The sequence below is a fragment of the Meriones unguiculatus genome, chromosome 12, assembly GCF_030254825.1.
Source record: "Meriones unguiculatus strain TT.TT164.6M chromosome 12, Bangor_MerUng_6.1, whole genome shotgun sequence".
NCBI lineage: Eukaryota > Metazoa > Chordata > Mammalia > Rodentia > Muridae > Meriones > Meriones unguiculatus.
Genome location: NC_083360.1, coordinates 31,672,071 through 31,686,900, shown reverse-complemented (window position 1 = coordinate 31,686,900; position 14,830 = coordinate 31,672,071). Strand labels below are relative to the sequence as shown.

Sequence of the window (14,830 nt, the reverse complement as noted above, 5' to 3'; positions counted from 1 at the left end):
AAATAAAACAAACAGCAAAACAATATAGAAACAAAGCCAAGCAGTGCTGCACTCCTTTTATCCCAGTACTGTAAGCAGAGGCAGGCCAATCTCTGAGTCTGAGGAAAGCCTGGTCTATAGAGTTCCAGGACAGCAAGGGCTACGCAGAGAAACCGTAACTCAAACAAACCAGATATTAAGGTTAGTAGGTGTGAGTGTATAACAGGGTGCATGTCCAAGGCCCTGAGTTCAATCCCCAGTACTGTAAAAAATCAAAACAGAACAAAAAACCAATAGAAATACTGATAGTATTTTTAAATAGTTAAATTTAAAAGATATATTTACTTGTAATAAATTGTAAGGTCCAATTCTGAGATATTGGACTTTCTGACTATTTAGTTAACTGAAACCCAAAAATCATTTAAAAAATAAGAATACAAAACAGCCAGGTGGTCGAAGGTGGTACACGCCTTTAGTCCCAGCACTTAGGAGAGAAGAGGCAGGGCCAGTCTCTGAGTTCAAGGTCAGCCTGGTCTATAGAGTACGTTTCAGGACAGCAAAGGCTACATAGAAAAACCTTGTCTCGAAAGACCAAAAATATAAGACAAACAGAAAAACTATACAAAATTATAAAACAAAATTAAGGTACTAATTATTTTTAAAGGTTAGACAGTGGTCACTTGTGAGGGAGACAAAATGGTAATACTGGCAAAGGGCACATGGCACGATCCCAGACAACTCAACTGTACTTGTACTGACAGCATCTGCAGTGGGATGGAATTTCTACCTTACGCTTGGATTAGCGTATGCCACAGATGATTTTTATGATACATGATTTACCAATCTCATGAAGACTGTATTTACAGATCAGCACCGAACCTGCCTAAGTAGGATTATTTACCTGCTTCTGAGTCCATCTCTGGTTCTGTCCACTTGTGGTTTGCTAAAACCAGGCTGGTAGAAAGGTGCTGTCTGTACTGCAAGGTCATGCGGTAGGGCCAGCCCCTCCAAGGCAGCCTGCTGCAGTTCTAGCTGGCTCATCTGCTCAGCAGAGAAAGCAGGGAAAGACAAGTCAAGGACGAGCCAGTTCAATGCACTGCCACAAAGGTCTGCCTCATGGTTCAAACAGTAGTAAGAAAACTGACTACTAGAAATAACTAAGTTATGCTGCTGTCTACGGAATGATATTTTAAAATTTATATATATTATAAATATATGATATATTTACATAGAATACAAATTATATTTATATTTAATAATTTTAAGATTTTATATATAGATTAGTGGTTAAGAGCATTATTACTACTGCAGAATATCCGGGTTCAATTCCCAGACCCACATGGCAGTTCACAACCATCCATCCATAACTCTAGGTCCAGGGGATCCGATGCCTTTTTGAAAATTCCTTGGGCAATGAGATACACAAGTGGTATACAAATATATATGGAAGTAAAACATTCATACACATAAAATAAGTAAATCCTAAAGTTTTTTTTTAAATGTAAACAGTACTCATCACACAGCAATTGTCTCCTCTGTATGAACTTGAACTATAGTCACTGCAGAACAAACCACATATTTCATTGTTGTAATACAATTCCTCTACTCCATAACCAACAGCAAGGGTGAAGGGGAAAAGAGACTGGGTCTGACCTGGGCTGTGACAGGGCTCATGGGCTTGCGCATGCCTTGGAATGGATCTCCAAGTAGCTGCTGGGGTCCCGATGGGAAACCTGCAGGAAATTTCAGAATCAATGATCATCAAGCATTAGAGCCCAGGACAGCACCCCACCAGCATGTTGGCCCTTGGACAACAGGAAGTGTTGCTTCTTTGGCCTGATAAGACGCCCCTTTGCCCCTCTGCTCCCACAACATGTATGTGGATCTTAAACAGAGCTCTTAATGGCCTCACTACTGCTGTAACCTTCCACTAAGCTGTCTCCTTTGTCCTTTTTCAGCTCTCTAGCCAACAACATTTCTATTCAGCAAACTGTCCATGCGTGTCAAGCCAGCTGAAGCTTAAACTCAGACTCTTTCCACACAACTTTATACAACTATGGACAAATATTAAGGCATATGACTGGCAAAGGGAATGAGCCAGCAGCCTCCAGTGGTTCGATGGTAGAAACATTAAGGCAGCCGCAGCTGTTTCTTCCAGGCACGTTCTCAAACAACTACAGGCTTTCACAGCTCACCATTTATCAACTTCAGTGGCATGCCAAAAAATCATTACTCTGTGACTGGCTGGCCCGTGTAGCCTCAAACTCATTATTTAGCCCAGGGTGGCTTTAAAACTTAAGATTCTCCTGACTCATCTCAAATGCAGACACTATAGAGTGTACCGTCATCACTCCTGGCTTTCCTAAAGTTCTTTATTGAGGAGAGACCTAAGGATCCAAATTAATTATTTTCAGCTGAATTCTCTGTAAAGCGCTATATAAAGAAGTTTACTATGAACATGTTGCCTTCACTCTCTACAGAAATCATATAACACATTTATACATTTCCTTTAAAATTCTTTAAGCATACCCTTCAAAAAGACTGCAAGTCTAGGGAACAAGTATAACCTACCTGGACACAAGTGGGAGATAGATATGCTTAAGAGCAATTACTGAGTTGGGAACCTACATCAATGTCAGGCATGAGGCTCTGGATTCAATCCCAGCACTGAAAGCACTAGTTACCAATTGGTGATGGTATCCTTGGATGAAGGTAGTCTGCTGAGGCTGCACGAGTCTGAAACACCTGTGTCATAGGAGGAGAGGGCGCTCTTTGGCTCAATAAAGATGCGGTAGGCTCCAAGCTCCCCATAAGGCCACTGAGAAGATTGGAAGAAGCAGGTCTCTGAACTGGCTGACCCAGAAGTTCCTGTAGGCAGAAATGTCAGATCATGGTGAACAAACCTACTTTTTCCTTCTAGTCAAAAAAGTTTGGAAATATGAGTTCACTTTTGGACGCTAGCCAGTGACTCTCTCATGCAGTATTGAGGATCTGGCATCTGTACACACAAGGCATTTTACCATATGTTTAGCTACCAATTTGCTTTACATCAGTCCTGTAAATACAGATTAGGCACTCAAGTTCCACAGAAAATGCAAACATCTGGAAACATTCAAAGCCATCATGTCCAGCCCACTGGTATTAGAATAGCATTCCTAGCAACAGTGTATCTGATTGCTGCAACACACCGGTCACTCTGAGGGACCAGTGTAAGACTTAACTTACCTGTAGGATGTTTTTAGGGACAGGCTGGCCTGGAATCTCAGTAGGGGCCAACAAGTGACTTTCAAGGTTCCGCTAAAAAAAGAAAGGAAGAAAACTGGTTGCAACTTCAACACAATGTATACACTGGAGACCACAAAAATATAGCAAATACTACCAAAGAGTTGACAGTTAAACAGCAGAATGATACTCAAGTCACAGAAAAGAGTAAATTTAAAATTAGAGACATACAGCCGGGCACAGTGGTGCAAGCCTGTAATCCCAGCACTCTTGAAAAAAAACCTAATAATAAATAAAAGAAAACAAACCATCACTAACAAACATGACGGACTAGGCATGATGTTAGTGCTAGTACTCTTTCTAGTATTCTGGTGGTTGAGGCAGAAGGATCAAAGTTTGAGGCAAGCTTGGATGGCACAAAACATGGCTAGGAAGGTAGACAAGAGGCACAACACTTGTCTAGAATGTAGGAGGTCCTGGACTTGTTCCTAAGAGTCACAAAAATAAGGAACAACAAGTAAATTTGGTCAGAATTCAAAGTTTCAATTGGGCTTGGTAGCACATGCCCTTAAATCCCAGGTGGAACTGAGTTCAAGGATAGCCTGGAATACATGGTGAATTCCAGGATAGCCAAGGCAACATAGAGAAACCCTGTCTCAAAACAAATCCCCTAAACCCCAGAAACGTTTCTTAAAAAAATATTATCTTTATGTATATGAGCATTTTATCGACATGTGCTCCTGCCCGCCAGAAAAGGGCATCAGATCACATTCTAGATGGTTGTGAGCCACCATGTGGTTGCTGGGAATTGAACTCAGGACCGCTGACAGAGCAGACAGTGCTCTTAACTACTGAGTCATCTCTCCAGTCCAACCCCAGAAACTTAATGTTACTATTTTAAGTTAGGCTCAAATGCAGGATAAAATTCAGCCTCCCCTCTGCTCTGAATCTGGCGATGGTTTTGCTGTGTTATCTAACCTGAACTCCTACTGCCTACCCAGATACTGTGCGGCCACTGAACTCAGCCAGCAGTTCCTTATACAATTCCCCTTCCATTAGATGGCTCTGTGCAAGTCCATAGAAGGTTCCAAGCCTTTTATTGTTGGTTTTAGAATTGAGGATACATGCAGATGATTCTGATAAATAGGCGACTTTACACACGGCTTAGCATATTGCAGGAGAGCCTGTAAATCCCATGTATACAGTTTGGGATAACCTTCAGTCCATACTCAGATGAGAACTAGTATCCAGCAGCAATGGCTGAAGACACTGACTTTGGTTGCCAGTAGACCAGGATCTCACACATAAAACAAGCGACATGGATACATTCTGCGTTTGTATAAATATTTATCTAGCTACTTTTTATACCATCCTTCTTATCAGCATGTGTCTGAAGCTCCGTCCCTCACCATACCCTAAACTAGATATACATAAAACTCCAAAATCAAACCAACTGCACTCAAAACTCAGGGTCAATATTGTGCAATAAAAAAGGTTAAGATATGAAATACTGAATTTACTTCTCTCTCCCCTTCTTTCTTTTTCTTTCAAGACAGAGTCTATCTCTTATCTTAACCCAGGTAAGCCTCCTCCTGCTTCCTCCTCCCAACAGCTCCTACCTTCTTTGCCCCCACTTCTTTGGAGGCTCACATGAAAGGAAAAACAACCCTATGACGAGTTGAATGAAAAAACTAGTCAGTGCCAACACCCCAAGGTAACAGAAAGGAAACCTGAATTACATGGCAGCCCTTGGTTTTTATGACCCAGGTCTTGCTGTATAGCTCATACTAGCATAAATTTAGCAGGCAGCTCAGGTTGGCCTTCAATTTATAATCCTGCCTTAAGCCCCTAATGCTAGGATGTGTACCATCATGCCTAGAGACATGCCAATCATTTGATAGTGTGGATATCTAATATCTCTTTGGGTGAAAACTTGTAAACTCTGAAGTAGTTTACAAGATCATTCCCCTTTGAGTTGTATAGTATAACCTGAGATGTCCTTCAAGAGGGCAGGAAGAAAGGCACCCCTGTTTGACCTTAACTTGGTCAGATAGGAAAAGCTGAAAAATCACTCCCTTGGTACAAAAACAATTAAGGCTGGAGCGATGGATCAGCAGAAAAAGTACCTGTTGTCTGACAACCCAAATTCAACTCCACGACTCAGTGTGCAAAGAGAAAACCCACTCTCTTGTTGTCCTCTGACCTCTATACAAGTTATGGCACACATCTGCCCACAAAAATATATAGATGCATGCAGAATGTTTTAAAAGTGTATTAAAAAAAAAAGACAGTGAATCAAACATTTATTGCTGTTGACACTTTAGTTACTTGTATTTCCTAGAGCCAGGTACAGTGGTGTACCCATGTAATCCTAGCACTCTGGGAGGCAGAGACAGGCTGATCAACAGTGAGTTCGAGGCCAGCCTGGTCTACAAAGCCCAGGACAGCCAAGGCTACACAGAGAAACCCTGTCTCAAAAACAAAACAAAACAAATCTGAGGAGGAAAAATCCAGTTTGACAGATCTGATATACACAGCAGCTGAGTGTAGGCTTCATTTTCAGATCTATCTATCTTCCTCATCAAAAATATCACCAAGGGATAGTATAATATGAAAACCATGGCTGAAACCACTCTCTGAACACTGTTATGACAGAAATCAGTACATTATAATAAACCTGCATTAAGGGGCTACAGTGATGGCTCAGCCATTAAAGGTATGCTCACAACCAAAAATATAAACCTGCATAAACTAGCTTTATGCACAGAAATTAAAAAAAAAATAAACATGGGAAAAAAATCAGCTAGGCAGTGGTGGTACACCCCTTTAATCACAGAATTCAGGAGGCAGAGGCAACTCTTGTGAGTTGAGGACAGCCTGGTCTACAGAGTGAGTTCCAGGACAACCAGGGTGGGCTACACAGAGAAACCCTGTCTTGAAAAACAGCAGCAGCAACAACAAAATAGTCACAGCTTTTTACTATTATTAATTTAAGAGGGTTTAACTGCCTTATAATCACTTCTTTGATATATACTTAAAAAAAAAAAGAAAGAAAAAAAAAAAAAAGGAGATGGGGTTTTTCTAGTCTAGGCTATCCTTTGAACATGTAATTATCCTGCCCACACTTTCCAGCCTGCACCACATAGTCAGCTCGATCTTTCGTATTTTAAAATATCTGTTTGACTATCAAGAAAAAAGGTAATCCAAGTATCTGAGAGATGAGTACAAAATGTGAAAACTAAGATATTACTATAAGAGGTGGGAGTGGTGGCTCGGTGATTAAGCATACTGGTTGCTCTTCCAGAGGACCTGTATTCGGTTCCTAGCACCCACTTGGTTACTCACAACCATCTGAAACTCCAGTTTCGGGGGGGGGGGATCTGACACCCTCTCTGACCTCTGTGTGCACCACACATGCACAGACAAAAATAAAATAGTACAAATAAAACTAGAGAAATCTTTTAAACATTTTACTATAAAATTCTTTTGTATGGCATGGCCAGGAGGTGGTGGTGCATGCATTTTGTCCCAGCACTCAGGAGGCAGAGGCAGGCAGACCTCTGTGAGTTTGAGGCCAGGCTGGTCCACAGAGTGAGTGCCAGAGAGACTGTCTTGAAAAACAAAAAAGCCAAACAACTGGGTCTCAGGTTGCCCTGGCTGGTCCCAAGCTCCTGATCCTCTCGGATACCAGGGTTACAGGCACACACACTATGTTCAGTTCAGCTGAAGGAATACTTTCTTCTTTTCTCCTTTTTGCAGTGGTGACCCCACATATTAGGTATGTGTTTCTTACAACTGGGCTATAGGCACAACTCAATTATTTTCCTTTCTTAGGAAAGGAATTCATCACCTGATTGTCCTAAACATATACATTATCCACAGATACGATTTTTCTAACAACAAACAGCACATCCATAATTAAGGAACAAACATACACCAAAGACCAAACAACTTCTAAAGAAATTTCCAGTCTACTCAGAACACCTTCATAAACCCATTTATTATCGCAGTGGGAGGTGACACAGAAGCAGGGCATAGAGGCTTGTTGAGGTTGTACTGAATACTTACACTGACTTTGGGCTGAGTAGGCAAAGTCCCGCTTGCCTTCATGGTGCTCACTAGCTTGTTGAATGCAGTCATATCTCCATCTTTCTTGAGTTGTCGATTGCTAGTTACAGCACTCAGTGTCTCCTCTAAATGTTCTGCCATGAAGGGAGTCGAAGTCTTCATTTGCTGGTCCACTTTCAAGCCCTTGAGCCCTGCTTCTACTTCTTCCACTGAAAGTACAACCCCTGAATGTGCTGAGAAGTTGAGAAAGTTCTTGTTACATTAAACAAAGGGGTATTTGGTAGGAATTCTCACTGGCTGTCATTACAACTATTTCCTAACTGAAGTGAGGCTGTCAAAGGCTGACACTGAAAAGAGACAGACCAAACTCCTAAAATCAGTTTCTTCGTAGGACTAGGCTGTAAGCATATACATAGAAGAGATGGCTGGCCATGGTGGTGCACCTGTAATCCCAGCACTCAGCAGGCAGAGGCACACAGAGCTAAGTGAGTTTCAGGACAGCCAGGACTAAAGAGACCTTGTCTAAAAAAAGGGGTGGGGGGAGGGGGTGGCACATGCGTGGAGAGGACCCAAGTTCAATTCCCAGCACCCACACCAGACAGCTTACAACTGCCTGCAACTCCAGTTTCAGAGAACCTGTATGTCTCAGCCCACACACATACATAAAAAGACAGACATTCACATAAATAAATAAAATAATCCAAAAATATTTAGATGCTAGGAACAGGGATGGCAGTTCATACCTATGGGGTCTGAGTTTTCAAAACTTGGTAAGCTCACTACATGGTGAGCTCTAGGACAAGAACTACAGAGATACTGTCTCAAAATTTGAGGAGATTCCATGTGTCGGGCAGAAAGATACCTTGTAACAAATCTACCAGACATTGCTACCAAAGACAAGAACCCAGACAGCTCAATGGCAGCTAGACTGCACGTGGACTGACAGAACTGATGTTAAGGACTTGCTGCCTACATGACAATGTGGCAGATGGAGGCACAGTTGTGAGATCAGGCAAGCTATGTCTGAGAGGACAGAAACATTCACTGGCCTGTTATAACTGGGACCTGAGGGAAAAATTGGAGGTCATTTGTACACTTTGGAGGCAGAGGCCAGAAGTTCTGAGTTATAGGTCAACCTGGCCTATATGGCAAGTTCTAGACCAGCTAGTGCTTTAAAGATTCAAGGCTATGTATGTGGCATCATGCCTGGATCCTTTTGAAAAACATTTCCCAAATCCTGCCATGTATCTGACGTGATGAGAAGCAGCACACTGGAACCATTTTTTAAGAACATGTAAACTTAAAAGAGCTAAAGCAGATTCTTAACACTTACAGCTCTCCTTAAGTTTTTCTTTATTTGCAGAAAGGCTAGAAAGAAGAGGTTTTAAGTCCACTTTGGCTTTCTGTAGCATTTCTAAAATGTCCACTTTATTTTCAGCATGGTCTTCTGATGGTATAGGAGCAAAATAATTCCCCGAGTTCTGTCCAGGAGAGAGGACGGCTTGCTCCAGACCTGATTTTGTAAATAAACATATTCACAGTTAGTTCCAGTGAGTAGTAAAAACTTCCCTTCCAAAGCATAAAAAGAACAGAAAGTGAAGGCTTTTCAGTACCCAAAGCCTCTTTAATCCTACCAGAGCACTCATTAATGGAGAGAAAATGAAACATGGCAGGGCAGGCTCAACTGACATACAAGGATAGAATGTGAAGCTATTTTACCTGCGAGTCTCTCAAGTTCTTCATGGGGAGTGGATCCGAGGCTGCTGGATCTGCTCCCTGACCGGCTTGGGTTAGAGAACCACCTACTGAAGCGGCTGGCAGAGACTGACCCTTCTCCCAGAACATCTTCTATCATCTGGTAAGAAAGACAGAGGGACTAAGGTAACAGTCTACAGGAAAGGACATGAGGTTAAACGTTAAGCTGCCAACTCTGAAACTACCTTTGACAACGCTGACGCTTCTGGATCTTTTTGAGCAACTCAAATTTGGGCCTATAACAGCACAGAGCTCTTAAGCACATAGAGCAAAACCTCTATGTTACAGCGTGCTGCAGTTCTCTACCATCTGCCGCATTAGAAAAGCCAACTCCTCAGGAGATTCAGTTTCAACACCACAACTCAACAGCACAGTGGAACAGTCTGACACTCTGCTGATGGGCTTAAGATGGAATGACTGAAGGAAACCCCTGGTTCCAACCCGGTAGTCTCATATTAAAAGGAATATGCAGTTCAATCCTGGCAACCTTGAGATGCCAAAGATAGAAATTAGAGCTAAGAAATGATCATTATTTTAGCCAAGGGCGGTACCACACATGTAATCCTAGTACCTGGGAAGTTGATGAGGGCAGCCAGGGTCACACATTGAGAACCTATCTCAAAAAACAAACATCAAAAGGAAAAATATACAGAAGGATAACTCCAGTCAAAGTGTCAAAGCGTAGCAAGTGGAGATAAAAGCACCATAAACAATACATGTTAGGGGAAAGTAAGTGCAGGCAAAATACAACCAATTTACTATAAACAGGAATTATATATATTAAACATAAATATATACATATACCCCAAAACAGAAAGGAAAACAAAAACAGCCCAAAAGGTATAGTTACTGTTTCAAATGTTTAAAAATGTAAAATTTTAGGGCTGGTGACATAGTTTTAGCAAGTAAAAAGGCACCTATGATACAAGCTTGATGATCTGAAGGTGGAAGGAGACAACCAATTTCATAAGGCTGTCCTCTGACCTCCACATACACTGAGTGTGTATGCACCCACCCATATAAAAACCAAAACATTTTAAACATTCCCCTTCCCTTCTTCTTCTTCTTCTTTTTTTGAGACATGGTTTCTTTGTGTGTAGCCCTGGCTGTCCCAGAACTCACTTTGTAGACCAGCCTGGCCTCAAATTCAGAGATTCACCTGCCTCTGCCTCTCAAGTAGAGATTAAAGGTGTGTGAAATTACACATGGCAAGTTTGGTCTTTTTAACACAGGGGGAAGCAGGGAGTCTGACAGCAAGACCTCCTTCCTACACACGAAATGAACACCACGATGACTATTAAATCAGGACATCCTTTGCTATGTCCTTCTTTGCTATCACCTGATGGAAGAGCTAGAAGTTGTGATATTTCAACTGTCCTTAGTAGTTTTTAACTGATTTAAACATATATATATTCACATACATATTTTTATATGTCTCCATATATATTTGGGAAGTGGTGATACATGCCTTTAATCTTAGCATTTATGAAGCAAAGGTAGGTGAATCTCTGAGTTCCAGGCCATCTAAGGCTACACAGAGAGACCCTGTCTCAAAACAAAACAAATGATACCCTGCCCTGGAGGGGGAAAAAAAAGAGAGAGAGAGGGAAAAACACTAGGTCAAATTTAACCATAGTTATATGTTCTATCCTTTTTAAATTAAACTAAAAGGTTATCTGAGCTGGGTTTCACTATACAGTCAGGCTGGTCTTGAAATGACTATGCAGCTCCCGCTAATAACCTCAGACTCAAACTCCTTTTGTCTCAGCATCCCAAGTGCTAAGATTACAGGCGTGTACCTCCACTTCCAGATTCTATATATTTAAAGATATTCTGTGTGTGTGCGCTATGTATATATGATGTTCTTGTGTATGGTGCACACATGTTTGGGTGCGTATGCCTGTGTGCAAGTGGCAGTCCAGAGGTTGATGACAGACATCTTCCTCCATTCCTCTCTGCTTTATAAACTGAGCCAGGGTCTCTCACCTGAATCCATAGCTCATCAACATTGCTAGTTCAGTTAGCCAGCTTGCTCCAAGAACCCTGTCTCTACTTTCTGAGATTATAGGAGGGCCAACACACTGCCAACATTTATCTGAGTTCTAGACATCTAAATTCATTCAGCCCTCACACTTACACTTCAAGGGTTTTATCTTCTAAGCCAGCTCTCTAACCCTTCCATCCACATTTGCCAATGAGCAGTTACACTCACCGAAGCCAAGCACGGCACCTTGTCCAGGTTAAAGAACTCGTTGAAGTCAAATTCTCCTGGGGACTGCTCGGGTAGGACAATATCCCTTGGAACTTCCTGATCAGCAGAGGGCTCTTGGGCAAGGATGACTTCCACCTCATCCTCCTCAGCCACCCCTCCATTGCACTCCACTATGCCTGAAAACAAAACCAGGACAGAAATAACCTGTTCAAGTACACACTCCAGTCTTACTCTGGGCCTGTGGCCCTCAATATACATGCACAAGAGCCACACATGACTGTAAACAGATTTCCTGGGTAGGTACTGCACTTCCTATAATAAAGCATTTAGCGTCCCTTCTCAGGGAAATTAAACAGTCGTTGCCAAGTACCCAGAACATTAACAGAAGAGGGAAAGGACTGTGGTCTCATTCCTAAATATGTCAAGTTTTCAATGCTATATTGAGCTTTCTTTCCTTAAAAGAGAAAGAAAGAGAGAGAGAGCGCCAGGGCTAGTACACACAGAAACTCTCTTGAAAAATTGGAAAAAAATTTTAATTTCGTATTTATTTGTGTACACACACATACACACACATCTGGAAAGGCCAGTGGAGGTTGTTGGCTCCATCTTAGAAATTTAGTTACATATACATGTGTTTTTTTAGCAGCTTGACGTGGGACTAGGAACTGAACTTGGGCTTCTGTTTGTTCGTGCATCTGGCATAACTGTACACGAACAATTTTCACTTGTCTACAAGTGGCTGCAGTCCACTACATGCAAAATTTGACTGTCACCCCTTCCAGGAAGCCCACTCTATTTTAATAAAAACAAACACCCCCCCCTCTTACAGTGACTGCTGCTGTTCTTAGAATTCTGGTATTTATTACAATTCTCTAGGGAGACAGATCACCTGCTCTAATCAGGACTGTCTTATTCTACAAGGCCAGGCATATCTGAAATTCAATAATGTCCACTTCTTCTAGCACGGGAAGACAGACTAAGCAAAATACTTGTGGGTAATATTTTAGATTTAGAAAATATGAGCTAAAGAGAAAAAAAGAAAAAGCCCACTTATTTGCAGTACTTAAAACACAGAGACATACATAACCCCCTAGAAACAGGGCTAGAGAGATGGCTCAGTGGCTAAGAACACCCTGCTCATCCAGGGGAACTCGAGTTCAGAATCTAGCGCCCACATCAGGCATATTAAACGCCTTGTTGATATGGCACTTCTGGCCTCTTAGGATAGCAGCACATATGTGGACATATACATACAAGTAAAAAGCCTGAAAAGCCCTAACCAATACAAACCCCTGGGTTCAATTCCTCTGCTCTGCATAAACCTGATGGCACATGCCTCTAATTCTAGAACTCAGGTGACAGAGGCAGGAAACCAGAAGATCAAAGCCATCCTCGAGAGCATATCCAAGTCAGATCGTACATCAAAAACAAACAAGCCAACAAAAACAGCAAACCCCAAACCAACAGAAAACCAAGGAAGAAGGGTATTTACCTCAGTGGTAGAATATTTGCTTTACAAGTTCAAGGACCTGGGTTCAACCTCTAGCACAGCAATAACACAAAAACAAAACTGAAAAAAACTGCTGGGTAGGGATGTAGCTCAGACTATAGTGTCTGCCCAGTATACATGGAAGCTCTGGGTTGAATCTCTCCAGCAACACACACATACAAATCATTCAAACAAACAATAACATAATGGCCCTGGTGATACACAACTCTAATCCCAGTACAAAAGATTACAGTGCAGTACAATTCATGACCACTCTCAGCTACAGAATGGGTTTAACGCCAATTTGGGCTACAAAAGACCTTGTCCCAAAACAAAACTCTACAAGAATGGCTGAAATTTGGATTTTATCTCAGTCATAGAAAACATCATTTTCTTACAGACACCTGATTCTCTATCATCAGGTAAAAGGCCACACTGGCTGATGCTGCTTTATTCTGGTGAAGAGTGAGACAATGGTGTATCTCAAAGGCAATTAGGCAGAATCTTCCAGCCGGGCACACACCTCTGATCCCAGTGCTCAGAACACAGAGGCAGGCAGATTTCAGGGTTCAAGGACAGCCTCACCTACAGACTGAGTTCCAGGACAGCCAAAGCTACACACAGAGAAACTCCTCAGCAAACAAACTAAACCAAAAAACCCCAGAATCTTGCAAGTTACCTATGAATTCCCTTCACCAGAGGAATGAGTGCATACATAAAGATAAAAACAGTGCCTACTGCATTTAAAGTCTACAAAAAGAATGGTACTGTACCATTTACTCTCACTTTTAAATATATTCAATATGTAATTATTTTCAAATTTTATCTGAAGTAAGTGCCCAGTACAGCCCGACTTTCTCTGTGTGGCCTGTCCTGTCCTGGCCCTGCTTTGTACACCAGGCTGGCTTTTAATGCATAGAGCCTCTGTCTACCAGAGTGCTGAGATTACAGGTGTGTGCCACCTCACAGGGCTTAAGTAATTTATTTTTATTTTATGTGCATTGGTGTTTTGCCCACAATTATGTTTGTGTAAGGTTGTCAGATCCTCTGGAACTGGAGTTACAGACAGTTGTGAGCTATCATATGGGTTCTGGAAATTGAACCCAGGTCTTCTGGAACCCAAGAGGCAGTGGTCTTAACCACCGAGCCATCTCGTCGGCCCCTAGTTTGAGTTCTTATGAATACACTTCATAATCATAAAGGTATGTATGCCTTGGAGATTTGGGAGGCACTGTCTTTACAAGCAGACCCTGCCTCAAAATGAAGCTGAAACCCTAAAAACCTGCCATTTATAAACTGGCACCCATCACTAAATGTACAATTAAAACAATCATCATGTATTATTTTAAAACAAGTTCAAAGTTTGTACTAACCTTCCTTTACAGAGGCAGTCCGCCGCCTTGTTCTCTTTCTCCCTTTGTGATCCTCCTCTAGTATCTTATCATCAAAGCCAGTCAGCTCTATGGTTTCAGACTGACTTGTCGGTCCAGCTGAAAACCATTCTGGTTCTTCCTCAGTGTATGAATCATTCCTTCTACGCTCACCAAAGACACGTTTACTATCTGCAAACTCTCTCTGAAAAAGGACAAAAAGCCAAACTGAAAGACTGCAAAGCTCTAGTGAAAGCACTGTAACCAGTGTTAAGGAATTAATGCTGGAGACTGAAAGCAGATGCTGTACTATGAATCTAGTATGTCACCACTCTTGAACTGCACACAGGAGCACAGCTGTTTAGTTTAAGAGTGAGCTGTGAGGTGGGCAGTGGTGGCCCACACCTTTAATCCCATCACTTAGGAGGCAGGCAGACCTCTGTGAGTTCGAGGCCAGCCTGGTCTACCGAATGAACTGCAGGACAGCCAAAGCTACACAGGGAAACCCTGTCTTGAAGAAGAGGAGGAGAGGAGGAAGAGGAAGAAGAAGAAGAGGAAGAAGAAGAGGAGGAGGAGGAAGAAGAAGAAGAAGAAGAAGAGGAGGAGGAAGAAGAAGAGGAAGAAGAGGAAGAAGAAGAAGAGGAAGAAGAAGAAAAGAAGAAGAAGAAGAAAAGAAGAAGAAGGAGAAGAAGAAGAAGAAGAAGAAGAAGAAGAAGAAGAAGAAGAAGAAGAAGA

At 41.9% G+C, this 14,830-nt stretch overlaps 1 protein-coding gene across 3 annotated transcripts in view; it reads right to left on the bottom strand.

The window, feature by feature from the left end:
* The window catches only part of Eif4enif1 (eukaryotic translation initiation factor 4E nuclear import factor 1), a 46,848-nt gene that overhangs the window by 6,586 nt on the left and 25,432 nt on the right, over positions 1 to 14,830 (bottom strand). For all 3 annotated transcript variants that reach the window (XM_060365527.1, XM_021652058.2, XM_060365528.1), the window contains exons 6-14: positions 14,099 to 14,300; positions 11,237 to 11,412; positions 8,989 to 9,124; positions 8,603 to 8,782; positions 7,270 to 7,502; positions 3,205 to 3,276; positions 2,664 to 2,847; positions 1,633 to 1,712; positions 881 to 1,020 (exon numbers count right to left, since the gene is read on the bottom strand). In XM_060365527.1, coding sequence (XP_060221510.1) covers positions 881 to 1,020; positions 1,633 to 1,712; positions 2,664 to 2,847; positions 3,205 to 3,276; positions 7,270 to 7,502; positions 8,603 to 8,782; positions 8,989 to 9,124; positions 11,237 to 11,412; positions 14,099 to 14,300 — 1,403 coding nt within the window. The remainder of the gene's footprint in view (positions 1 to 880; positions 1,021 to 1,632; positions 1,713 to 2,663; positions 2,848 to 3,204; positions 3,277 to 7,269; positions 7,503 to 8,602; positions 8,783 to 8,988; positions 9,125 to 11,236; positions 11,413 to 14,098; positions 14,301 to 14,830) is intronic.